The sequence below is a fragment of the Aulostomus chinensis genome, chromosome 11, assembly GCF_037954235.1.
Source record: "Aulostomus chinensis isolate RoL2024-O1b breed Wild chromosome 11, RoL_Achi_v1.0, whole genome shotgun sequence".
Taxonomy (NCBI): domain Eukaryota; kingdom Metazoa; phylum Chordata; class Actinopteri; order Syngnathiformes; family Aulostomidae; genus Aulostomus; species Aulostomus chinensis.
The window spans coordinates 1693653-1716565 of record NC_141330.1 but is presented as its reverse complement, the minus strand read 5'-3'; the positions used below and the strand labels follow the sequence as shown (position 1 = coordinate 1716565).

The 22913-nt window shown below is 46.2% G+C and overlaps 1 protein-coding gene and 1 pseudogene across 3 annotated transcripts in view; both read left to right on the top strand.

Moving 5' to 3' along the window:
- bbs9 (Bardet-Biedl syndrome 9) overlaps nt 1–22913 on the top strand; it is a 154521-nt gene that overhangs the window by 90082 nt on the left and 41526 nt on the right. For all 3 annotated transcript variants that reach the window (XM_086217639.1, XM_086217640.1, XM_086217638.1), the window contains 3 exons: nt 1702–1884; nt 9787–10036; nt 17558–17662. In XM_086217639.1, the coding sequence (XP_086073765.1) occupies nt 1702–1884; nt 9787–10036; nt 17558–17662 (538 nt within the window). The remainder of the gene's footprint in view (nt 1–1701; nt 1885–9786; nt 10037–17557; nt 17663–22913) is intronic.
- LOC147252810 (elongation factor 1-gamma pseudogene) lies at nt 3564–4463 on the top strand (annotated as a pseudogene).

Below are 22913 nucleotides of genomic sequence, written 5' to 3'. Positions count from 1 at the left end.
TCTCAGATACAATTTTACATGCTGAGTAAGAAGCAATTTCCCTTAAAAAAGAAGTGTTGCATATACAAGATATCAGCCGGGTTATAAAGTTGAGACTCATGCATGAGAAAATGTGACACAGCCTTGTTTGGACGGAAGCTCTTTGTTAGCTTTGTGATATTTATTCTCAGGAAAAATGCGCTTTTTTAGATGATTAGAAATCACAAAGCTTTAAAAATCACACAAAAGCTTTCTTGTATTTTAAAGGTAACCCTGGAAGGTTTGGTCCTCAGGAGTTAGTGACGTAGCGACCCGCCCTCTCAATCTCTGCTGGAAGCAGAATGATAATTATTCTCAACAACTGATAAATCATCAGTCATGCAGACAAGGGTTGTGGCGTCCCTCAGGGACACAGCCTTGATAGACGACGTGAGAGCAGCTTCATTTGTCGCCTACGTGAGCTCCAGCCAGGAGGGACATGTTGGACATCTCCAGCCATGAAATAATCAAATCACATTCTTCCAGATTTCTTGGGACATCTACAGCAGTTTTTATTTATTTGTTTCTTTTCAATGAAAACCACGATCTCCTTATCCAAGTGAATTTGTTCCTAAATCTAACCAGGCCTGAAACACAGTGTCCAAAACGTTCGAATTTTCCACTGAGAACCAAAGGAATGTCCTGCAGGGGTGTGCACAGGCCCTTTGGATGCTCGTGTCGCTGGAAGTTCTGTCGATTGTGCACTAAAGGTGGTTTTTTAGAAAAGAGAGCTTAGCAGTGCGTCATGAGAGAACATGGACCAAAGACACACACTGAACTTCAGCTGTGTGTACAGTGTTGAATTGGACCCTGCGGTGACACAAAAACGTCTCCTGATGAAATTGTTCTGGGTGAATTCAGGCCAACATAAATGAGAGGAAATCTGCCACCTGACTGTGACAGTAATGAAGGAGCTGCAGACTTCTCGCGTCTCATAAACTGTTTACACAGGTTGTGCTGTCGAAACTCTGCATCATTCAGGATAAATGGGGTGTTTTAGAATGAAATTGCTTCCAGTCAGAAGAGTGAAACCTTCAGAGAACCTAAGGATGATTCATCATTCGCTCGACGCTCTATTGTAGTTTTTCATTGTAGTGATAAATACCATGTTTTTGTGAAGGATTTCATGAAGTAACTGACCAGCGAGGGGTCTTGAGGGGATCTCTGAGAACTCAGAGACCAACTTTTCAGCAGAAGGGTGGAGGTGGTCATCTCTACACTTTCAGGTTTGTGTGACCATCAGCTTGTGCTTTGTCTCTAGAGCAGCGGCTTTGAGAACTTGCGATGGTGGGTTTCTGGATACCCATGCAAGATCATGATGACTATGATTACTTGTAGTATTTGATCCTGTAGTCAGGAATCGCATCTTCACCTGAGTGTGAGGAAATTCCTCCTCATCCAGGAAGTAATATGGTTCAGGTAATGAGGACGTCCACCATCGCAGGGACGTGAGAGACGCAGAGCTGTCTGAGCTGTACTGCCTGAGCTCTGGCTGTTGCTCAGAGCTGTCGGTGCTTTACCAGTTCTGACTCCCGAGTCTTCAACCGCTCCACCTGAGAGGCAGAGCCAGGGGTTTGGTACCCTCGCTCACTCTCTACATCCTCAGCTTTTTTTTTTCTGTTGTTGTGTGAGAGTGATAACACAACCATGAGGCGAGACGTTCACTGATCACCCCCCCTTCAGGTGATGGCGCTTGCAGAAGCTGCAGAGGAGAACCGGGTGCTGCTGGAGGAGGCGTTTGTCCGTCTGAGGAGCGCCACACACCTGCTGGTGCTGGCGCTGTCGCTGTGGCAGGGCCTGACCCCTGACCAGACCGCCATCCTGGAGGCCACGCTGCTGCCGCTGTTGCAGGACACACCGCAGCTGGTATGAACACACACACGCATGAAGGAGGCCATTTACGTGTCCGTGTCTGTCCATCCATCTGCAGCTCGCTCAGTAAACACAGCCCCGCTTAAACACACACTCTGAGAACGTCTAAAATACATTAAGTACTTCTGGTCCCCAAGGGATACACATTCACACACACTCACACTCAATCACACACACTCTTAGCCTCTCAACACTCACCTGTCAGGGTCCACTGGCCGTTCACTACCTGTTTATGGTTTCAGCTTTAAAGCTGTGTGCGTTTTGAATAGAAATACACACACAAATACACACAAGGTCACAGTAGGTCTCTTAGTGAATGATTGACCTTTTGCCCTCTCATCAGCCTCTGACTCCCACATGACGCTGTGTGTTTGTGTGTATGTGTGTGTGTGTGTGTGTGCACGCGCACACGCGTGTTTTTTTCCATAATTCTAATCAATTCCCTGAACCTCTCATTACCACTTAGTGCATTTTCAGCCTGTGAAAACTTCACATCCTTTACACACACACACACACACACGTGTCTCCATAAGTTGCAGTTTCTTGTTATACTGTATGAGCCACAAAAAACTAGCCATGTGAAGAAGCCCAGTTAATCTCACAGTCGTCAAGCTGACTGACATCATTTAACTGGTCTGCTGCTGTATTCCCAGTAAACACCAACACTGATATTCATCCACCTCTGAAGTGGCAGGCGGCGGTGCGCCCTCTCGAAGCAGGTTGCAGTCACACCGTCCTGTGGTTCACCTCTGGCATCACGAACCAAACTAGTTAATAGGTGTGGACTGTGGTCTTAAAGTCAAAGACAGAGAAAGTCTGACAACAGAAACCACACGGCTGCAGTGCCTGATTTGGTCTGAAAGCTCCCTCAGATGGATAAAACCCAAAGCCCCAATAGAAACCAGCTCCGAGCCTCTCTGATCTGGATAATGAGAGTTAAATAGTCCCAAGTGGAACTCTGGTTACAATGAAATAGTGTGACTCGTGAAGACATGACATGTCATGAGTAATGATCTCAAATCTTGCTCTCATCTGATCCCACTGAAGACAGATATTCCACTCTGCTGCAGGAATCAGCGTTAATAGATGCAGCGGGACGCTAAATGGCCTCTTTGTCATCTGTCATGTTTGCATGGAGGAAATGATCATCCAGTGGAGGTAAAGAGGGAAAGAAAAGTGAAGTATTCCAAGTATGTACGGCTGTGAGTCTGAAAACAAGGCGGGGTTTTTATCTTTGTGATTTAGAGGGAATTCTCCTGACAGCAGATGTATACATTCCTAATTCTTTATCCAACCTTAAATCCAAATAGACATCTTAGGAAGAATGTCTCCTCCTTATTCAACTGTCTGAGCCAAGAAGAGAGGAAGGGAGATGAAGGAAGAGAAGGAAAAAGAGGAAATGCATCTGTGTGGGATCCAAGGAAACGTCTCATTGAGTTCCAGTCAACCAGAACACCTCCTCCCGCTCCTCACTCATCATCCTCATCTTGCAAGACTCTTTCCCTTTGTTTCCATCTTCCCTAAGTTTACCTCTCCTCTTCTTCATCCTTCCCTCCTCACACGCTCTACCCCTCCACCTTTCAGGCTTTCTCACATCTCTTGCATTCTTTGCTGGCCTCCTGTTTCCTTCTCTCATCCTCTCTATTTTGCAGTAGTTTGCTGGTGACACATCTATGACCGTATCTGGGATTGAGTGGAAATTATGGTCTGTTGGTGGTGGTGTGAGCAAAACTTTCCACCCTGCAATCATCTTTTTAAATTGCAAGTCAAATGAATTTGAGATAAAGTTTTGTTTGTAAATGAAACACTTCGGTTTGCGAGTCGAACACCCTTTTTGTTTTCGGATCAAAAAGTTTTGGTTGTGAATCTAAAAGGTTTGTGTGTGGTTCCGGAGGGTCTGGTTGGTGGCACCTCAACGTATATTGGTTTTGTTAGGCAATATGGGAAAGGGAAGGGAAAGAGCGGGTCAAGGCTGAGGAAGAGACGCCTCTAGCAGAGGAGATGGATGAGTGTCAGGCTCTTTTGACTGCTGAGACAAAAATCAAAAAACCCCTTCGCGAACCTGCCAAAGAGCGCATTCATCATGGACAAGCTTGAGAGGAAGTGATGTAATGAAGACACTCACTAGGGGTATTCTGTCTAGGATGGCCAGTACAAATACCCTGAAGAGGTCACACTGACCTTCTGGACCTGCAACCTGATCTCAGATCCCTGATCTTCTAGCGCCTGGACAAACTAAGATGGAACGCCTTTGCTAGTTTCACCTTTGTCTGGCACTAACAGTGAAAGCAGCATCTCCGGCACCTGGGTCTTCCCAGGTCAAGATCTGGCTTTCACGCTCTGAAGGCTGGCAATTGGACTGTGAGTCCTACGACTGGTGTAGGCTGGACCCTGACACTGAGGAGTGTAAGACGCTGGTGAAGGAGTACTTCACCTGGGGAGGAGACTCCAAGCACGCGGGCAAAGCCTTCAACCAGAACAAGCTCTTGAGTGAGAGGACTCTAAGTCTAAGGAGCGTGCCAGCATTCTGCCTAAGAAACCAAACTGAGAGACTGCCTGAATGCTGGTCTTAGACTGAACTGAACTTATGCTCTTTCCAGCTTTTCCATCTGTTCAGCCTCAGGTCAGTGTCCAACTTGACTCGAGCCTACTTGTGCCCACAAACTCAGCCAGAAACCTGGGTGTCATGATTGATGACCAGCTGACCTTTAAGGTTCATGTGGCCTCAGTTTCTCGGTCTTGCCGTTATGCCCTCTACAACATCAGGAAGATCAGACCCTTCCTGACCCAACAGACCACACAGATTCTGGTTCAGGCTCTTGTCATCTCACGCATTGACTACTGCAACTCTCTTCTGGCAGGCCTCCCTGCAGGCTCATTCAAGCCTCTGCAGATGATCCAGAATGCAGCAGCACGTCTGGTCTTCAACCAGCCCAAAAGGGCACATGTCACCCCGCTGCTGGTTTCTCTTCACTGGCTTCCAGTCCAGCCAGGATCAAATTCAAGGCACTTCTCTTGGCTTACAAAACAATCACAAGAACGGCTCCAGCCTACCTGGAATCCCTGATCCAGGTCTACTCTCCTTCTCGCCCACTACGCTCTGCATGCCAAAGACGCCTGGTGCTTCCAGCCCAGCGCTGCTCCAAATCTCTAGCCAGACTCTTCTCTTCTGTTGTTCCCAAATGGTGGAACCAACTACCGAACTCTGTGCGTTCTGCTGAGTCCCTTTCTACTTTTAAGAGACAATTGAAGACTCAATTGTTCAGAGAGCACCGAGGCACTGAACCTGACTCTGCTCCTCTTTGGGGTAGAATCAGTCAGAGGGTCCCAGACCCAGCACTTAGTGACTATGTAGCACTAACTGGGTTGGGTGATGTGGTATGTTTGTCACAAAAAAAAAAAAAAAGGGAGGGGGGGGGGGGACACTTCTTCTGCCACTAGATGGCAGTACCTGTGACCAAATCACAACTGAAGCACTTTTGCGCTTCCTATGGGTTTTTCCTTAAGTCTGAATTCTTGCTTGTGTTGTACGTTGCTTTGGACAAAAGCTCTCTTTCTTCTCCTCTCTTCTTCGCCTTATGTTCCCCCTCTTTTTATTCACCCTTCCTCTCTTGTTGTGAACATCCATCTCTTGTTCAACCCCCCTTCCTCTTTGTCTCTGTTTCCAGCTGTCAGTCAGCTCTTAAGCAGGGTTGCTGACGCTGTCTGTCTGTCTGCTATTCTTGCCTGACCCCCACATTCTCTGCCCTCTGTTTACTTAATCCATCACACAGCCACGCACCCTTGCACCAGCTCCCCTCACTCCCGACCATAAGAAGTCTATATACCTACTGAAAGTGTTTCTTTAGGCTCTACCACTGTTGAACAAGCCTGTAAGGCACACGGGGAGAAAAAAACGGCAATGGTTGGCAGTATAAAGAACCATTCAGGAGAAGTGAAGTGTTCGACCAGCAGAATTGAATTTCAGCCTTGCATGGATTCATTATTATTTTTCACATTTTTGAATCAGTTTGGTCTCCTAAGAGTTACCTCAACCCCAAGACCCCGAGCTCTCTCTTACCCAGACTAGTGTCCCTGCTGGATTTACCTACTTGTAGTCCAAGACACATTTCCTTTTTTTGCAGCAAAAGAGAAGGAACATTTTTTGAGCGCAACGATCGTGGGTTTCTTAAATTCTTCCTTGTACCGCCATCCCAAAAAGTTCTATATATGGAGAACCATAGATTTGGGTCGATTGCTACTTTGCCAGTTGAAGCTGTAACTGGTTTTACTCAAATGTTCTCAAATGAGTTTCCTGCCTTATTTAAAAGTAGCAACCTGTGCCGATGGTGTTTTGGCACCAAATCCAACTTGTATTGCATTATAACAAGTAACATGACAATATAATTAGCATTAACTAAGAACTATAATAAATATTAGATATATATCCAGTATATTGGCCCTGTGATTTGTTAAGGGCTTTTATGGAGCATAGCTCTCTACCAAAGGCAGTGTGCAAAACAAAGAAATTTCTTTTGTTCTGTGTTAATGCCCTAAATTTCCAGGAGTTTGTCCTCAGGCCATGCTCACCCTGTCATCAGCTTACATGCAACTGCCGAGGGGCAACACATGACAGTTGGTTTTTGTTCTGTGCAAGTGTCACAATACGATATCCAAGTGCCATTGTTGCAAATGTTCTGAACAATTTTAGCAATGTGGATACTGAAGAAAACACTACGGGAAGGTAGCAGTCACTTATTGAAAACCTGCAGTGGATTTTGTAAATGTTTGGAGTGATGGACTCTGATTAAAATAAATTAAAAGTAATCCTATTCAAAAATAAACTCCCTGTACTGCACTCTAAATCAGCCTACAGGCTGTTCCCGTCCAGTCCAATTACAGCTCCCTCTGCACTGTCCTGGGCCTAAGCAAGCATTTACAGTAATCGGTCACATTTAAAGTTGATTGCACCCAGAAGTTGCAGCAGGAAAGAAAGTAAAACTGTTTCCTGCTTAACTTGACTAAATCCGGCCTTTTAGATATTATGATCTCTGAAAAGACAAATGAATTCACTGATTTGTTTGGATGATTTTTCCTCTGGAGCCTGACTGTAGGACACTGTACTCACAGAGCTGTTACTCCAGCTTCTCAAATGACTTTCCCAGCCATGATGAGGATGTCAGGGCTGAGGGACTGCTGTCTGAACCTTTACCCGTCTCTTTGGGAGTCCTCCAAGGTTATGTGCTGGGCCCAGGAACATTTTATCCACAGGTGTCTTGTAATGGTCCAATCACAAATGGGATTTCCTCTCCGTCAACCTTAATTTTCCAGGTGTTGCCTGGAGATATATCTGTATTATTTGCTGTACAAAAATGATAGAATAACGTTCAGAAAGAGTTATTAATCACTCATTTAGGGGGACTGGAGAAAGCATGGACACATCAGTATCCACCATTGTTTTGTAAATTGGGGTTTTTTCAGAGGAACGCACAAAAAAAAACCACTTTTTGCATGGAGAATACAATACTGTAAATTACTCTTAATAGTTTTGAGGTGGAAAAAAAGCTCTTTACCTTTCAAACAACTAATATGTGCACTTAAACCCTGAGTTGCGTATTTGAAATGAAGATTGTTTTCATAGCTGTCACAGATTTCATGTGTTGTGTTTTGTTTTCACGGGCGAAAGCCGTGTTCTTAAAAACTGACAAATTTTGAATACTTTAAACACATTTGAAGGGCCGGCTCTGGTTCCTAATTCCTCTTCTGCTTCTCTTCACCTCAGCATCTTCATCAGTTCCTATCCACTCTTAGGTGCAACTCACGAATGGACACCATCTCACTTCGTACACCTGATGGGTCTTAAAGGCCTACATATTTCCTGAGAAAATCCTGAATATCAAGAAAGTCAAAAATGCTTCACAAAATTCAGAACGCAGATTCTGGACTGACAAAATCTCTGGTGGAGTTTAAAAAGAAGTTTGAGAATTAAAAGAAGTGGTTTTATGAAGTATTTGCGTGTTTACACAGTTTTTTAAATCAGAAGCTCTCCATCAATCAGTCAAACTATATTTCTATCGCACTTTTCATAGAGCTGTGTTGTGACACCATAAAGTCAAAGCTAAGAATGTCAATACAGCAACAATGTTGTCCTCAAAACAGGGCAGCAAAATAAAAGAAACCCTGAATCATTTTCAACTTCACTCTCCAAAAAACTATTCACGAATTCATGTAAAATAATAAAAGGTCCCTCAGATGAGTGAACGTCTGTGAGGCAAAACCCTCGCATTGCTAATTGTTCTCTGACACGACTGCTTTCATCCTCCAGGCTGCGTGACGAATGCAACGGCGTTCCCGTATCTGGGAGCAGGAAGCAAACCTCTCTGCTGCATTACGTCCTCATGTGTCACGCTGGCCCCGCTCCAAACCTGCTCCGCTCCATCTTCATTCGCTTCCTTTCTTCTCGTTCAGGAGGATGAATGTCTGGGTTTAAGAACGTTTAATTTTCCTGCGCAGCATGTGGAACCTATGTGTTAGAACGGGCGCGCGCACCACTGTGCCAAGTTTCCACAGAAACCTGCAGTTATGTTGTTCCAAGTATTTGATAACCCGGTGAGGTATTGTGGGGAGAATAGGTCACCCTCCCTCCATCCCTCCTCTTCCTCCTCCTACTCCTCCTCTCTCATTTTCTCTTCCTCCAGCCTTTCTTTCCCCCTTCCCTCCGTTCTTATCTGCACTCCACTCTTCTTATTGTTCGTCTCTAATATTGCCCTTCTTCTCTGTCATCATCTCATCTCCTGGACTTGCTCTCTCTCCCTCTGTCTCTCTCTGTCTCTCTCTCTGTCTCTCTGTCATCATCATTACAGGCTTGATTACCTGTCATTATGGCTCATTAGGGGCCTATCAGCATGGCGGCAGGCTGGGGGAGGGGGGAGGGAAAGGGGAGGATAGCTGTCAACACCCCCCTCACACACACACACACACACACACACACAGACTCATCCATCCCTCGTCCCATTTAGACGGCTGGTTGTGGATTCAGTGGGTTTGTAGGAGGACGAGTTGGAGGAGTGATAGCTTGATATCAGACAGCAGGGGAAGTTTTATTTTCTTACTCTTCATGAATGTCTGGACCACTGTAAAAGCATCAGGATTTCAAAGGAACAACTAAATCTTTCCCCCCTCGGTCTTTTCAGTTCTCATATCCTCAGCCACCATCTTGATGCCACCAGGACAGAGTGCTGGGTGTAGGAATGTGCCTGACGTGCCTCCTGACAGGACAGCCTGATGCTAACAGTCTCACTTTGCTTTGTTTTTTTAAAACAACAACATGCTTCAGGAAAAGGTGTAGCTTGTTGTCATAGTTACACAAAACAGAAATGAGTGAACGATCGTGATCAAATTTAACAAACGTGAACTACAACCTCGTCTGGGAGCGCGAGTGCAGCCTGAGCTTCGTCACACTTGTCGTCGTCATCATCACCATCATCAGTACGGTGGTTGTTAAACTGTAAGGACTTAATGACTCTTTCAACTACGCTTGGATTGGGAGACTCAGCAGTTGTTACACACCCTTGGTTCTTCACAGCTGGAACTTGTCGGACTCACTTATATACGCTCTCCTTTTGATTTTCTTTTGAAAGAATAATTTGTACGACAAGCACTGTTAATGCTTCATAGAGAATGTCCTCATTCAGCTCTGCACACGCTCAGTATTTGCTGTATGACAATGAAACAAGAATTAATCTCTTATTTCCTTCCCTTCCCTCCAACTTCCTCTCCATCAAGTCCCTTTTCTCCTCCTTTTTTCTCCCCATTTTAATAATTCTAATGTATTTATCCCTTGTGAAACTCAACAACTTTACACGTTAGGAGATCATTGGCCTTGTAACCGTCTCTTGTGTCCTGACTCATCTGCAGGGGTGGGAGGAGAGCTGTGACGCCGCCGTCTCTCACCTGCTGAGGAGCTGCCTGTCCCGGAACCCCAAGGACCAGGCCACATCTCTGGCCCAGACAGGAGGCCCCGTGCTGGAACTGCCCCGCGACACCACCCGTCTGAAGAAGCACATCACCCTACTGTGTGATCGCATCGGCAAAGGAGGCCGCCTAACCCTAGCCTCCGAGGCCAATGTCCAGGTCCCGGCACAAGTCCAGAACTTGGCCGCTCCCGGTGAGTCAGAGAGGGAGGTAGGGAGGGAGGGACGCATGGGGGCTCCTGTCACGGCACATCGGAGGACAAATCCCATCATGACAGCTCAGTGATAAACTCGTGAGGAGTGTGTCAGCTTCTTGAGCTCAGGGAGTCTGGCTCCTGTTGTGACTGTGGTGGCTTCAAGCTGGAATTCTGTCTGCATGAATAAGTTCCTCTTAAGGAGATGAACTAAAAATCAACAACAGAACTCAGCTACAGCAGGGTGTCAGCAATACTGGCTCCGCCTTCAGTACCACGGAGAATGACAGAAGGAAGGAAGGAAGGAGTGTGTGTGTGCGTGTGCGTGTGTTGTTGCACAGCTTCATATAATTTGGTCCCCTGTTGATGATTTTCAGCTCCGGCAGGTAAAAACATGGAGCCTATTCACAGTGTCCCATCCAGATGACACACACACAGTCACACGCACAGCAGTGTGCAAGGATGCATGCAGCATGTCACACATGCACACCAGATACAGACATACTCACACACACACACACACGTAGCCTCAGACAGGCGTGCTCCTACAGTGCTGCATAAACATCGTTTTATACACACACACACACACACACACACACACACAGCTCACGGATCATTTAGTGTTGGCAGAAGTTTACTGAGGTGAGGCTCATCAATCACAGCTTCTCTTCCCCTCCCTCTTCCCTTCATCACTCGCTCCGTCTCTCTTCGTCTGTGGGCTTTCACACAGAAACATAAATGGTTTTATCTAATTTTATGTGCTCCGATGGGCTTGAACGCTAAATCAAAGCTCTCCTGTGTTGCTGGAGGGAGACGTAGTATTTCCATGTCAGGAGGCACACCAGGAGACGCTGGGTGTTGAGCCCAGGACACTCATATTAATATTTCGGAATTGTAGATTTTCACTGACATCAAACCTGATGCAAGCCTTACGAGACACTTTGTCTCTGGTTTCAAATAGTAAATAAGCAGCTTTGGAGCCCAGCAGGAACCCTGCTGGGCTCCAACCTCCTGCAGAGGGAGATGTTGCTTTTTATTATCATTTTTACACATAATGTGAATCATATGAATATCACGGAAGACATTCATGCTTCAGGTCGTTGATCTCTTGACAGCTCCTTCGACTTCACATCTTCAGTTCGGACAGGTGCCAGTTTGGTGCCTCCTGGGTTCTGAGAGGCTGGGTGAGAGTGGCGGGATCTGTAGGCGAGTCGCGTGCACACCGGGTGGGTTTCCAGGGAAATGATGATAATCAGAACTTTTGACTCGTCTGTTGCTGCTTGAACGTTTAGGCATCAGACACTGAAGTGTCGCTGTTTGTCAGTGACCATCATTTCACCAGTGAGCACTAGAATGCTCAGAGATTTGAGTAAGCAGGAGCCGGAGGTGGTGGTAGAGGAGGAGCTGGTAGCTCGAGATAACCCGTGTGTGTGTGTGTGTGTGTGTGTGTGTGTGTGTGTGTGTGTGTGTGTCTTAATCCAGCTTGTCTTTCGTTTCATACTTACACATGTTTGTTCTTCCACTTGGATGAGTCCCGCTCCTGGTTCAGTGTTGAGAAGAAAGTAGCTAGCAAACAACCGGGAAAGGATGGAGCAAAATGGGAGAAATACACCACAGTACTGAAGCGACTCCAGAGAGTTAATAGATAAACAAACGGGGGGGGGGGGGGCTGTAAACCTTTACGAGCTGTTTAAAAGTCATTACAGTGATTACAGTAATCACACAACGCTAAGTGGAACAGAACGGAATCAATTAATTTAGGAGTTAGGAGTGTTTGCCTTTGTGTTTCCTTGTTTCTCTCTCTCTCTCTCCCTCTCCCTCTCTCTCTCTCTCCCTCTCTCTCTCTCCCTCTCTCTCTCTCTCTGGTCTGTTGCCAACATTCACACTCTGTAGTAAACAGCCATTTATTTGCTGTCTCAGATGTTGCTTTTTCACCCGCCTGTAAACACACTCCTGTTTATGTTTCCAACAACACCGACGACAACTGTTTCACTTCAACACCACACAGACACTCTCTCTCTCTCACATACACACACACACTTGAGCTCACACTCTCAGATACCACACAAAAAGCTCCATTTCATTCATTAGAAGTGTGCGTGTGTGTCTGTGTGTTGATGTGTTTATATGCGAGCTTTCTGGAAATGGTGGAGCGTAATATAAACACACACACACACACACACTGATCTGATCTCCATCTGAGGCTTCAACTCAATCAGGTTTTCTTGCCTCTTAACCTGAAGAGCAATTCAAGTTTAAACCAAAGGTAAACATTTATTTTTCAAGCTTCAGTAGAGAATGATGATGTATGATCATGTCGCTCCTCCAGTGTGACATCATCTAAAACGCACAACAGCAGCAAAACTAGATTTCTATGAACAAAGATGAGTTCATCTGGCATTTTTTTTATGGGCTTGACTTTCACGAGAACTGCAATCAAAGTTTCAGGTTAAGTTTGAAGTGAAGCTGTGGTTCAGTCTGGACCAGTGCTGTGGCCATGCCTTTGATTCAGCGTTCTGCTGGCTCATTCATGGCTTTTATATCCTGAGCAAAGTTTCACCTGAAACTATCAAGAACTGTTTTTTTAACTTTAACAAAACACACAAATTCCAGCCTATTTGAATGCTAATAAACCCTCCGGTGACATTAAAAGGGCTTTATTATTTTAGAGGACAAAACCAAGAAACACGAGACAGATTTATGGTCATACTTGGTTCATCAAGCACATCTCAAGAAAAACACACCCTAAAGTATGATTCAGATAACGTTACAGCCAGCAACGAGCTGACGAATCACCCTGTTTGTGTCGTACCGAGTGATTTACACTCAAATTCAATTATTGGAGTCAATCTGTCAGGAACTCCTCACCGTGCAAACCTCAGAAATTGAAGTCAAATTGTTAGTAAACAGACTAAAACAGTGAAGGCAGTGAGACAACAAAAATTCACGTCTCTACGTTTCCTTTGTGAAGCTTGAATGATGTCAAGCAACACATGGCTCACGTTAAAATCCGTCTGGTCCACTTCATGAAACATGCGATCCAACGTGACGTGAGAATTACCTGTACATTTACTACAGCTTGTAAAGCCTCGTCTGTCCCCTGCAGCTCATCGCTGACTCTTATCTGATGTCCTCTGAAGGTCAGTGGGAGACTCAGATAGCAGCCAGGAACACTCTCGCTCCTTGTTATTGGAAAAGTAATCATCGGTCATTTGTCGCTGGGTTTGTCTGTCTCCTCTGTCACCTGACCGTCTGCTCTGACATCACTACATTCCTCGACAGCTGGACTCAGTACACACACACACACACACACACACACACACACACACACACATACACCTGGTGAAATCAGCCCAGTTTATCATGTGATCTATTAGTCATCGTTCTGTCAGATGAGCTCAGCTGGGCTGACCTCATCCAGGGAGGCGGCTACAATAAAGTCCTCTTAACTCTTTTACCACCGTTCACGAGATTTTCCACCGATTCCGTGCTGTCACTGTCCTACTCGCATGTTAGAGGGTGCTGTTGTGACAGAATACTGCACGTGTAAAAGCAAGCGCCTCGCTGGGGAGGTTACCAGTTGTGCCAGTCTCCCAGGACGCTGCTTCAGCACCACTCGCTGCTCCCTCCTTGGCTTCATGATTTCACCATAAAGGTGTAAATGTGTGGAAACACACACACACACACATCAGTTTCACTGGACCTTGAACACAAACACAGTTCCTGCCGCTTTGGCTCAACCTGCCGTCTTCTCTCCAACAGCCGTCTGTCATTTTCTGCTGTTTTCTCTTGCTTTTAGCTGCTCTCAGTGTCATGACAGTTTGTTCTCCAGTAGTTCTCACTTCTTCTGTCCATTAATGAAGTCATGTGGTTTGCTTATGTTCACAGTCCAACATCAAGCAGACACACACACGCACACACACACACACACACACACATACATCGCATCACTATAGTGTGTGTGTGTGTGTGTGTGTGTGTGTGTGTGTGTGTGCTGCAGTTATTTTCACAGTGTTCCACTGGTAGCTGTGGTTTGAGGCCTGCATCTATTTCAGACTTAAAGAGAGGGGAGAGGATGGGCTGTGTGTGTGTGTGTGTGTGTGTGTGTGTGTGTGTGTGTGTGTGTGTGTGTGTGTGTGTGTGTGTGTGTGTGTGTGTGTGTGTGTGTGTGCGCGCGCGCGTACGTACGCACGCAGAGGACGCAGAGCAAATGAAAGTCCATGTAGTGTGTGTAAGTGTAGGTCATGTCTTGTGTGTAATCCTGAGCAGCTGTCTTTGTTCTGTCTCTGTGGTGTTTCTAAATTGAAGAGTTCTCCTCCAGAATTCTAAATATAAAACAGCAGATTTCTATTTTGGAAAGAATCAGTTATTACCTGGAGTTTGTCTTTTAATAACTCACACAAGATTGTTGTTTTGCAGCCCACTACAATAATTATCACTCCAGTTTTTATATATTTTGTCAAGATGGTTAAAACATGTAAAGGCTCAATCACACACTGGCAAGTTGGCTCAGTTTAAGTCCAAATATCTTGGAAAAATTCTAAAACTGCACTTGGATATTTGATCTAATTGAATCCTCTCAGACTTCGTGGAACTGCCTGTCCCTACAACATCCCACTGCTGCAATTTTCTCTGTAACGTCTAAAACTGTTGTGTTGCTTTTTTTCGAGCGAGACAGAAGCTTTTATACGTCTGTCACACAAACACATCAGTTTTTCACAAGAGTCCGGGTTTTTGATGTGTGTTTTTTAAAGCATTTCATTGCACTTGTGCGAGTGTGTGGTTCTAATATACTCTACATGTCAGTATGTGTCCACACAATTCAGGGAGGATTGAAATAGCGAAAAGCCCAAAGCCAAATTGCTGGTAACCACAGCACAGTGTCACCCCCATCTTCAAACCGCAATCCAGAATAAAGCAGGAATGTGCTGGTGTCTCCACGCTGCAAACCAAAACAGAACTGTGTATTTGAAGCAGCTTCACCCCTCAACCAAGCTGCTCAGAGTTGTTCCAAAACTGTCCCGAAGCGGCCCCAAACTGTCACAGACCGGCCCCAACCGTTCCATACTGTCCCGCAATGTCTGTCACTAAATGGCCTGAACTTTCTTCAAGCTGTCCTCAAATTGTCATTGACTTGTCCAAACCATCTCTTTCTATATACAAACAGACCCACAAATGCCCAAATTGTCAAACTGTCGTCGATGGTTTCCAACTGTCCCGGCTAAATCTAAACTACATCACAAACTGCTGTCCCAACTCTCCCCAAGCCCCATTTTGTTGTCTCAGCCTGACGAGATTTCATTTCTGTTTAATCGTGGAAGCCCACCATCTGACGGGGGCACTGCTTATCTGACGTGACACAAAAAGTGAACCTTGCAATGGGAACGACAGTAAACCAGTTCAGTTGTGTATTCGAGCTACAACAGTGGGTGTAAACCTAACGAACCTGACAGACACCTCGATGTCTTCCTGCTAAAATACCACAAGGGGGCAGATCGTTTGCCCAGCGCTGCTCCGTGGTCTTAAACCAAGTAGGACTGGTCCATTATTTCCTCTCCCAGCTGTTGGAGCAGTTGCAAGCTAACAAAGCAGTCAAAGATTCTGAATAAGTGGCCGCTGGTGCCAGCTTCAAAAAGTTTGTTCGAAAAGGCAGATTTGTGGAACTGTAGGGTCGTGCATGAAAGACCCCGTCAACTACCGTAGTTTTTCCTGAGGGAGGGGTGAGATGAGGCGTTGCGATCTTCAACTTCACCTGTAGAGGTCACTGGAGCATGGAACCTGTGGAAGGCAGGACATGCTGGCGGGACAGTTTTAATAGAGCCTGTTGGGCTGCTGAACCCTCACCACAACCTCCACTTTAGATGCATCGGTTTACACACCATAGTTTGTAAAACAATGACTACACTACCAGCTTGTGTCGCTGATACTGCTTTATATATCTAAAAAGTACTATCACTTCAAGTACTACATACAGTATAACCACACTGTCATCCTCCATCATCCGCTGCTTTTCTTGGATGTCAAACGTGTTTTGGGATCAAGATGTAGTGCCGCCTATTGAGTCTAAACCTCAGTGCTGTCTAAAACTGATAAACCCGGCCAGTCAGGCAAATATAGACCGGACCACAACTGAGAGAAACAGAGATACACACCGCGGCTGGGACCAGCCAGCACTACACCTACTATTTACAGAGCGAGAGGAATGTGTGAGAGTTCAGTGGTAAGTGTGTGATTTGGTTTCAGAGTAGGTTGCTCCAGAGGTGGGCTATTTCCTTACCTGATGTTGATGTAAGACGGAGGTCAAAACTCACACACACAGACCCACACACACACATACACCGACCCACACACATACACAGACCCACACACATACATAGACCCACACATTCCCCATGAAATTGTAAGACAGCGTTTAAAAAAAGGACTCGCCTTAGAAAAACACCTGCCCAATTAAGAGCGAGGCATATCCCATTTCAAACAAGAGTGTGTGTGTGTGTGTGTGTGTGTGTGTGTGTGTGTAGCCACATGCTGTGCTCTCACCAAAGAGAACAAGATTGGCTTTAGAATAGTCCAGGATAAATATTAGAGAGGGTTTAGGGTAATCTGCACACACACTCAGATGCAGTGAGGGCACACACACACACATTCGCAGACACATTAAGGTAGACATGATAGCAGACACACATACACAGCCTGTCTTGCACACATGTGAACACACTCACACAGAGCACAAAGGCATTATGTGTGTTGTGGATGTTAAATGAAAGAACCATGAAACTGGACACAATCCACAGGGAGGAGAGGAAATGAGGAGAGAGGGAGGAATGAGAGGAGGAGGGAAGGGAGGGAAGACAGGCTGAAGAAAATGTGGGTTTGGGAAGGAAAGAGGGTGAAAGGGGGATTAGGAATACATGGAGGGAAAAGAAGAGATGAAGGATAAGGAGATGGAGGAGGGGAAGGAGAAAGAGAAAAGATTCAAGTGGGGAGATAGCAGTTACAGAGGGGACGAAGAGAGACAGAGGTGGGACGGAGGAGAGACAAGGCGTCCAATTCATCAACCTCAGGAGCTCCCTAAATCCCAACTGATCCACGGGATTCTTGCAGGGATTTTGTCTCTCTCACACACAAAAACACGCACACGTGGACACACACACACACACACACACACACACACACGTTCAAGTCATGGTTGGTTCTTCTGCTATCAAAGTTACTAAACTACACCTCAATGCTGATTACCGTGTAAATATGAGAGCGTTTTAGTCTTACAGATCCTTGGACGGTTGTATTTGTATTACAACTAAATATGAAGTACACACTTATCAACACTGACATTGTTTTAGTGAGACGATGGAGAGCGCAGTGCAGACGGCGCTCACTGGAAGCTACCAAAAACTTCAGGATGTTTGTGGCGATCACTAGCAAATGGAAATGTGAATAAAACGCTGTATACTGCCAGTGGACGCAGAAACCTTCACGGGCTCTGACTCAATTGAAGGTACAATTTCTTTGTTGTCTCAGGAGGCGTCGAGCCCATTGCAGAGGTGGCGGGTGATGGAGACGAAGTCCAGCAGGAGGCAACGAAGTTCGTCCAGAAGAAACAGCCATCTAAGAAAGTCAAGAAAGGTAAGAGGACAAACTCTCCTCCCTCTCTGCTGCGTGGATTTGGAACTGAGGAATCTCCTCCTTGAAGATGGTTCAGTTCACCACGTAGCTCCTTGCCTCCTCTGTGACTTGTACAGAGCTCTTTGACCAAAGCTGGCTCAGGGTCTGCAGAACCAGCATGGTTTGGATTCTGGTCCCGTCCATCGATGGAGTCAAGATCCATGCAGCTTCTGAATGTTTATCTTGTGGGTTGTGTCTCTGCTGAAACAGCTAGCTCTGCACTCGGTGAATGGTACCAACTTAAAATGTCTCCACGTCACTGGAGGCTGATATCTGATCACATTGGGATAGATGGAGATGGGGACAGTGTCATCAAGCTCATCAGATCCGGTTCAGTCCAAGATTAGTCTCTTACTTTCTTCCAACTTACCAAATATCAGCAAAATCCAGCCACAACCTCCACAGGAATCTGCTCACAGAGAAGCCGATGCCGGTGATCCCGTCACCCTCATGGCAGAGGTACCAGAGCTGTCAAATGTGGTTTTTCTATCTAGTCAAGATGTCCCATGAACGTCCAACTGGGACGAGACCTCAGGCCAGACCACAAAACACTGAGAGGATTTCCACCTGGTCTGGATCCCTCAGGAGTGGCCAGAGCTTGTGGCAGGAGAAAGGGACATCTGGACCACCTTGTTCTGTTTGCTGCTGTTACACCAGGGCCGAGCAATTAACTGAAACTTAATCAAAATCAGTGTACAGCCGACTGTAATTTTCACGTCGCAGTAACACTCACGGTGGTAATTGGGTGTCAAATTACCACCTCACATCCAATATTGCGGAGCCACTCGCTGGTCTACAGACTCCAGAAAGATCCTTGTTTGATGAAGTGGCCATAAACATCCTGCTGCCATTTCACTGAAAGTCAGAAAAAGATTGTACAAAGTGCACCTTCCCTCTAATATAACAACCACTATGTTCCGCCGTTGGCATCAAGCCATATGCAGAGTGGCTGTGACGACCTTCGTGAAACCCTCGGACCAAGGAATGCTGTATTTGTTTTCCTCAGAGCCGTCCTCTCATCTGCGTGGTGTATTTGGCTGCTCTTGCCGTCTCGGCCACAGCGAGGGACACGAGTTTGCCATCTCAGTGTTATTGCAGTGGACATTGTTGTTTGGTGCCACGAGAGGAGGAGCAGGCGTGTTGGCTGAGTGTTGCCAGGTCCACACACTCTGTCTGTGTTTTGTTAGTTGGACCTCGGTCTCATCCTCCACTCACTGTCTGCTGTCTGTCCTTCTCACTCTGGTTTCCCTTTATACTCTCACTCATCTCCAGGAGCAGAGCAGGTCAGCTGAAGGCTGCTGCTGCTGGTTTATGCTGTAGCTTAACACTTCTTTTTTTTCCGTCTTTCTTTCTTTTTTCTTCTTTCCCCTCATCCATTTGTCCCTCGTCTTTGTTTCCTATTTACTTACCAAAGCTGATTAGTTTGATTCATAAACAAAAGTTTAAACGAACCCACAATCTAGATGACCTACACACAAAAAACAAACACAAAATGGTTTCCTGGCTCACGTCCCACACACACACACACACACACACACACACACACACACACGTCTCCTTACCAGCTTCTGGTTTGCATTGAGGACAAATCTTTTATGACACTTTGTCTTTCGTAAACCAGGACGGATAGATTTGCTTTGATGGGCTCCACACACACACACACACACACACGCGCGCACACACACGCGCACACACACATAGAGTCACCCCATTTAGTTAGTTGGTTTGGTGTGTGTGCGCACAGTTAATCCTCACTGGCGTCACCTCTAATGAGAAGGGGAGGTGTGGGAGACAGAGAAGGCGACACACAGATCATTACACAAACACACACCCACACTCACACACACACGCACTCACACACACACACACACACACACACATACAGTGAATCACACATACACGCGTTATTTACAAGTTACTTAGAGCAGCTTAAGTGTCAATCATTCAGGCAACTTTTCTAATCATAAGTTGTTGATTACAGCGTCATGTTTCGTATTAACGTCGTTTTTCATGGGATCGGTTCACACTGAGGCAGTGATTCTCTGCAGCATAACAGGTGGACTGTCCACTTCAGGTAGGGAACGAGTCCTCATCCCAGGTCAGTGATCCCAGGGTCCGGTTCTCCTGTGAGGTGACTATAGAGCAGGAGGTGGCTTGGAGAACCAGAGCAGCAGGAGTGGTTCCAGCCTGGCTTCAGATTCACTGTGAGGATGGATGGAGGGATGGATGGATGAATGGAGGGAGGGAGGGACGACTATACTGTCTTTGTATCTAGATGCCTCATTTGACCTGGCCACCTGTGTCTGTGCCCAGACACTGCGCCCTCGCATCAAGCTTCTAGGGATTATTCTCATTAATCCTCAACTGATGTGGACCCTCATGAAAATGGAGTTGTAGTTCTACTAGTTTTGGAAATATTTTCAGACACATGGTTTCTTATCTGGTTTGTGTGGTAGCCTCCTGCTGACCGCTCGTACCTGAGAGCAGACACCTCGTTGCTGCTCAGCGTCTCTGAGGGGTCTTGGATTCGTGGCTCAGTTTAGCTGAATCTCTTCCTCCTGTATCAGAAAGGTGCATCACAAGGAAATCCAGCAGAGCTGTAATTTGGTGTGGAATGAGCCTTCTTGAGTGTGTGTTGTCTTCCAGTCACACAGCAGCCTGGCCTTCCCATTCTGTCTCACTCTCACCTTTGTGAAAAAGAAAAGGAAGTGAGAACGGTTTGTATTATCTGCTGTGGAATCCTCCTGAGCAAGTCTGTGGTTCGCATTTAAAACAAGAGGAAAGAGGGACGAAGAGAAGGATGGGGGCGCTGTCGTGTCCAGACTTGTCCTGTACCAGCCCCCCCATTGCCACCCCGTCCTCCTCGTCTTCAGACGGAGAGACCCGGAGAGAAAAATCATCAGCAGTAGCGTGTAAATCCCTGGCAACAACAACAGGATTCTTTATGGAACCTCGTAGTGACATTTTCCTTCACTGCTGGAAAAAAAGCGGCAGAGAGAATTCACTCTTATTCATCTCACTGAGAGTGAATTCAGCTCAGTATCAGGAACTTTCACGGAGTCCCTGACTCACCACAGGGTTGTCAATTTGAGTGCCACTGACCACATGAAATCAGGAATCTGAGGCGGTGCGACTCCCTTGGACAGAGGCGAAGCTTCTTTCTCACTGGCCAAAATCCATGCAGACACCCAGCAGTAGTAACAGCTTTGTTCAGTCAGTGTCGAGTTTGAAACAGATCAGAGCTAAAAATACTCCGGTCACTCGCCTCCATGCTGCTTGTGCTGCAGCTATGGTAGATGGTGAACAGGGCCAGGATGCTTCACCCTGGGCCCCTTCTACCAGCACCAATCGCCTCCCCCAGGAAGTGAATGTGTTCTTCTCTTCTCAGTTTAAAAACCTGTGGGATGAGCAGTGGGAAAGAGGGGCGACGGACAACAATGGAAGCCTGCTGCTGTGACAGCCGTGTCCTCCTGCCTGGTGTCTTTGAGCTGTTGGGTCAAAGACACCATGAGTCAGACAAGTTCCATCATGGAAGGGTGTGTGTGTGTGTGTGTGTGTGTGTGTGTGTGTGTGTGTGTGAAAGGGGCTGTGCAGGGTTTCTTCCTGCTTTATGCTGTGGAATGAAGACAGAATGCCAAGAAGGGGTTTACGTCAGGCTACAAGATGGTAGAAATCGTAGCAGTTCAAAGCTCCTCCACCGTCCACCTGCCTGTCTTTTACTTCAACTAATTAGGTGGCCTGTATCTCCCCGCCCCCCCCCCCCCCCCACACACACACACACACACACACACACACACCTTTGACTTGAAAGCCACTGGGAGATGTCTGAGTGGGACGAAAAATGAAGGCAGATAGAGTTGAACCCAGTTTTCTCTCTGTCTCTCTGTCCGTCTGTTTGACTTGAAAAGGACAGATGAAAGGGAGATGAAAGGGAGAGTGTTCCTCCCTCTCCTCTTTGCTGGCGCTGCATTTCCTTTTCTTGTTCTTCTCCGCCCCTGCAGCCCACCTGGGATTACAGATACCATCCAAAACACACTCTCTTTCTCTCTCGCTCTCTCTCTCACACACACACATATACACACACACACACACACACACACATATACACACACACACACATATACACACACACACACACACACACACACACACACACACCTGTCCTTAACTCAAGAGGAGCCAACTCTGACCTGGCGTTGACTCTTGCTGTCTTTGCTCTCCTGTCAGTCCGCACCCAGCGACCTCATCTGGCCTCATTATGAACCGACTCAGCCACTATAGATTTATGATATCTGCTAATTGCTATTAGCACACGACCTCATCCGCTCCAGAAACACTGCACCTCATTCGTAATGGCAGCAAACATCAGCTTTTAGCACAGTCCAGTGAGTATTTGGCATGTTAGCTGTAGCCATTAGCTGTTTGCCCTCGCCCATTAGTAGAGTCTGTTGTGTATCTGCATGAGCTTTAGCTTCATCCATTAGCTGGTGAATCTGAGTCAAAGCTATTATCCATTATTGACCCTGATGACTCCTCTACCTTCTCAGAGAAAACAGCCAGAGAGAAGCAGAGGAAAGACTCAAACACATGGTAGCACGTTTACATGTCAGATCTCATTGGTTTCAAATGACATTCATTCCCTCCCCCACAGACAAATATCAAGGAACATTGAAATATTTAACTCATGTCCTGTGATAGATTGTTTGTATGTATCCCTCCAACACCTGCTCGAACAGGAAAGATGTTCATCATGGAAACATTGGACAATGAACTATAAGCCAGTATTAAACCAGTTTGAAGGCTGATGAACATTAGGCTTGAAAATAGTTTCACAATATGAAAAGACCTCCTTCACTGTAACGTTGGTTTAGATGTGCTGTGTTTGTAGGCTAGTCTTACTTTGTGGATCATGGCTGCATAGCGTTCAGTCTTTGGGTTTATTTTATGGTTTTGGGGTCACAGTTTCAGTTTATTTTGCACATGAAGGAGAAACACATCCGCAGCAAAGGACTGTAAAATGCAGAGACACTCACTGAACTCAAGTCAATAATAACACAACTAAATGGAGGTAAATACCTCAGTTTTTTCCTTCAGCTCATGCTCCTTGCAGGCTCGCACCCTGGCACGCATGTCAGTGGTGCAGCAGTTAAATAGGTCCCCTCTGCTCAGGACCACACTCGTGCTGTTCACCCACCAGTTTTGTTGGATATGA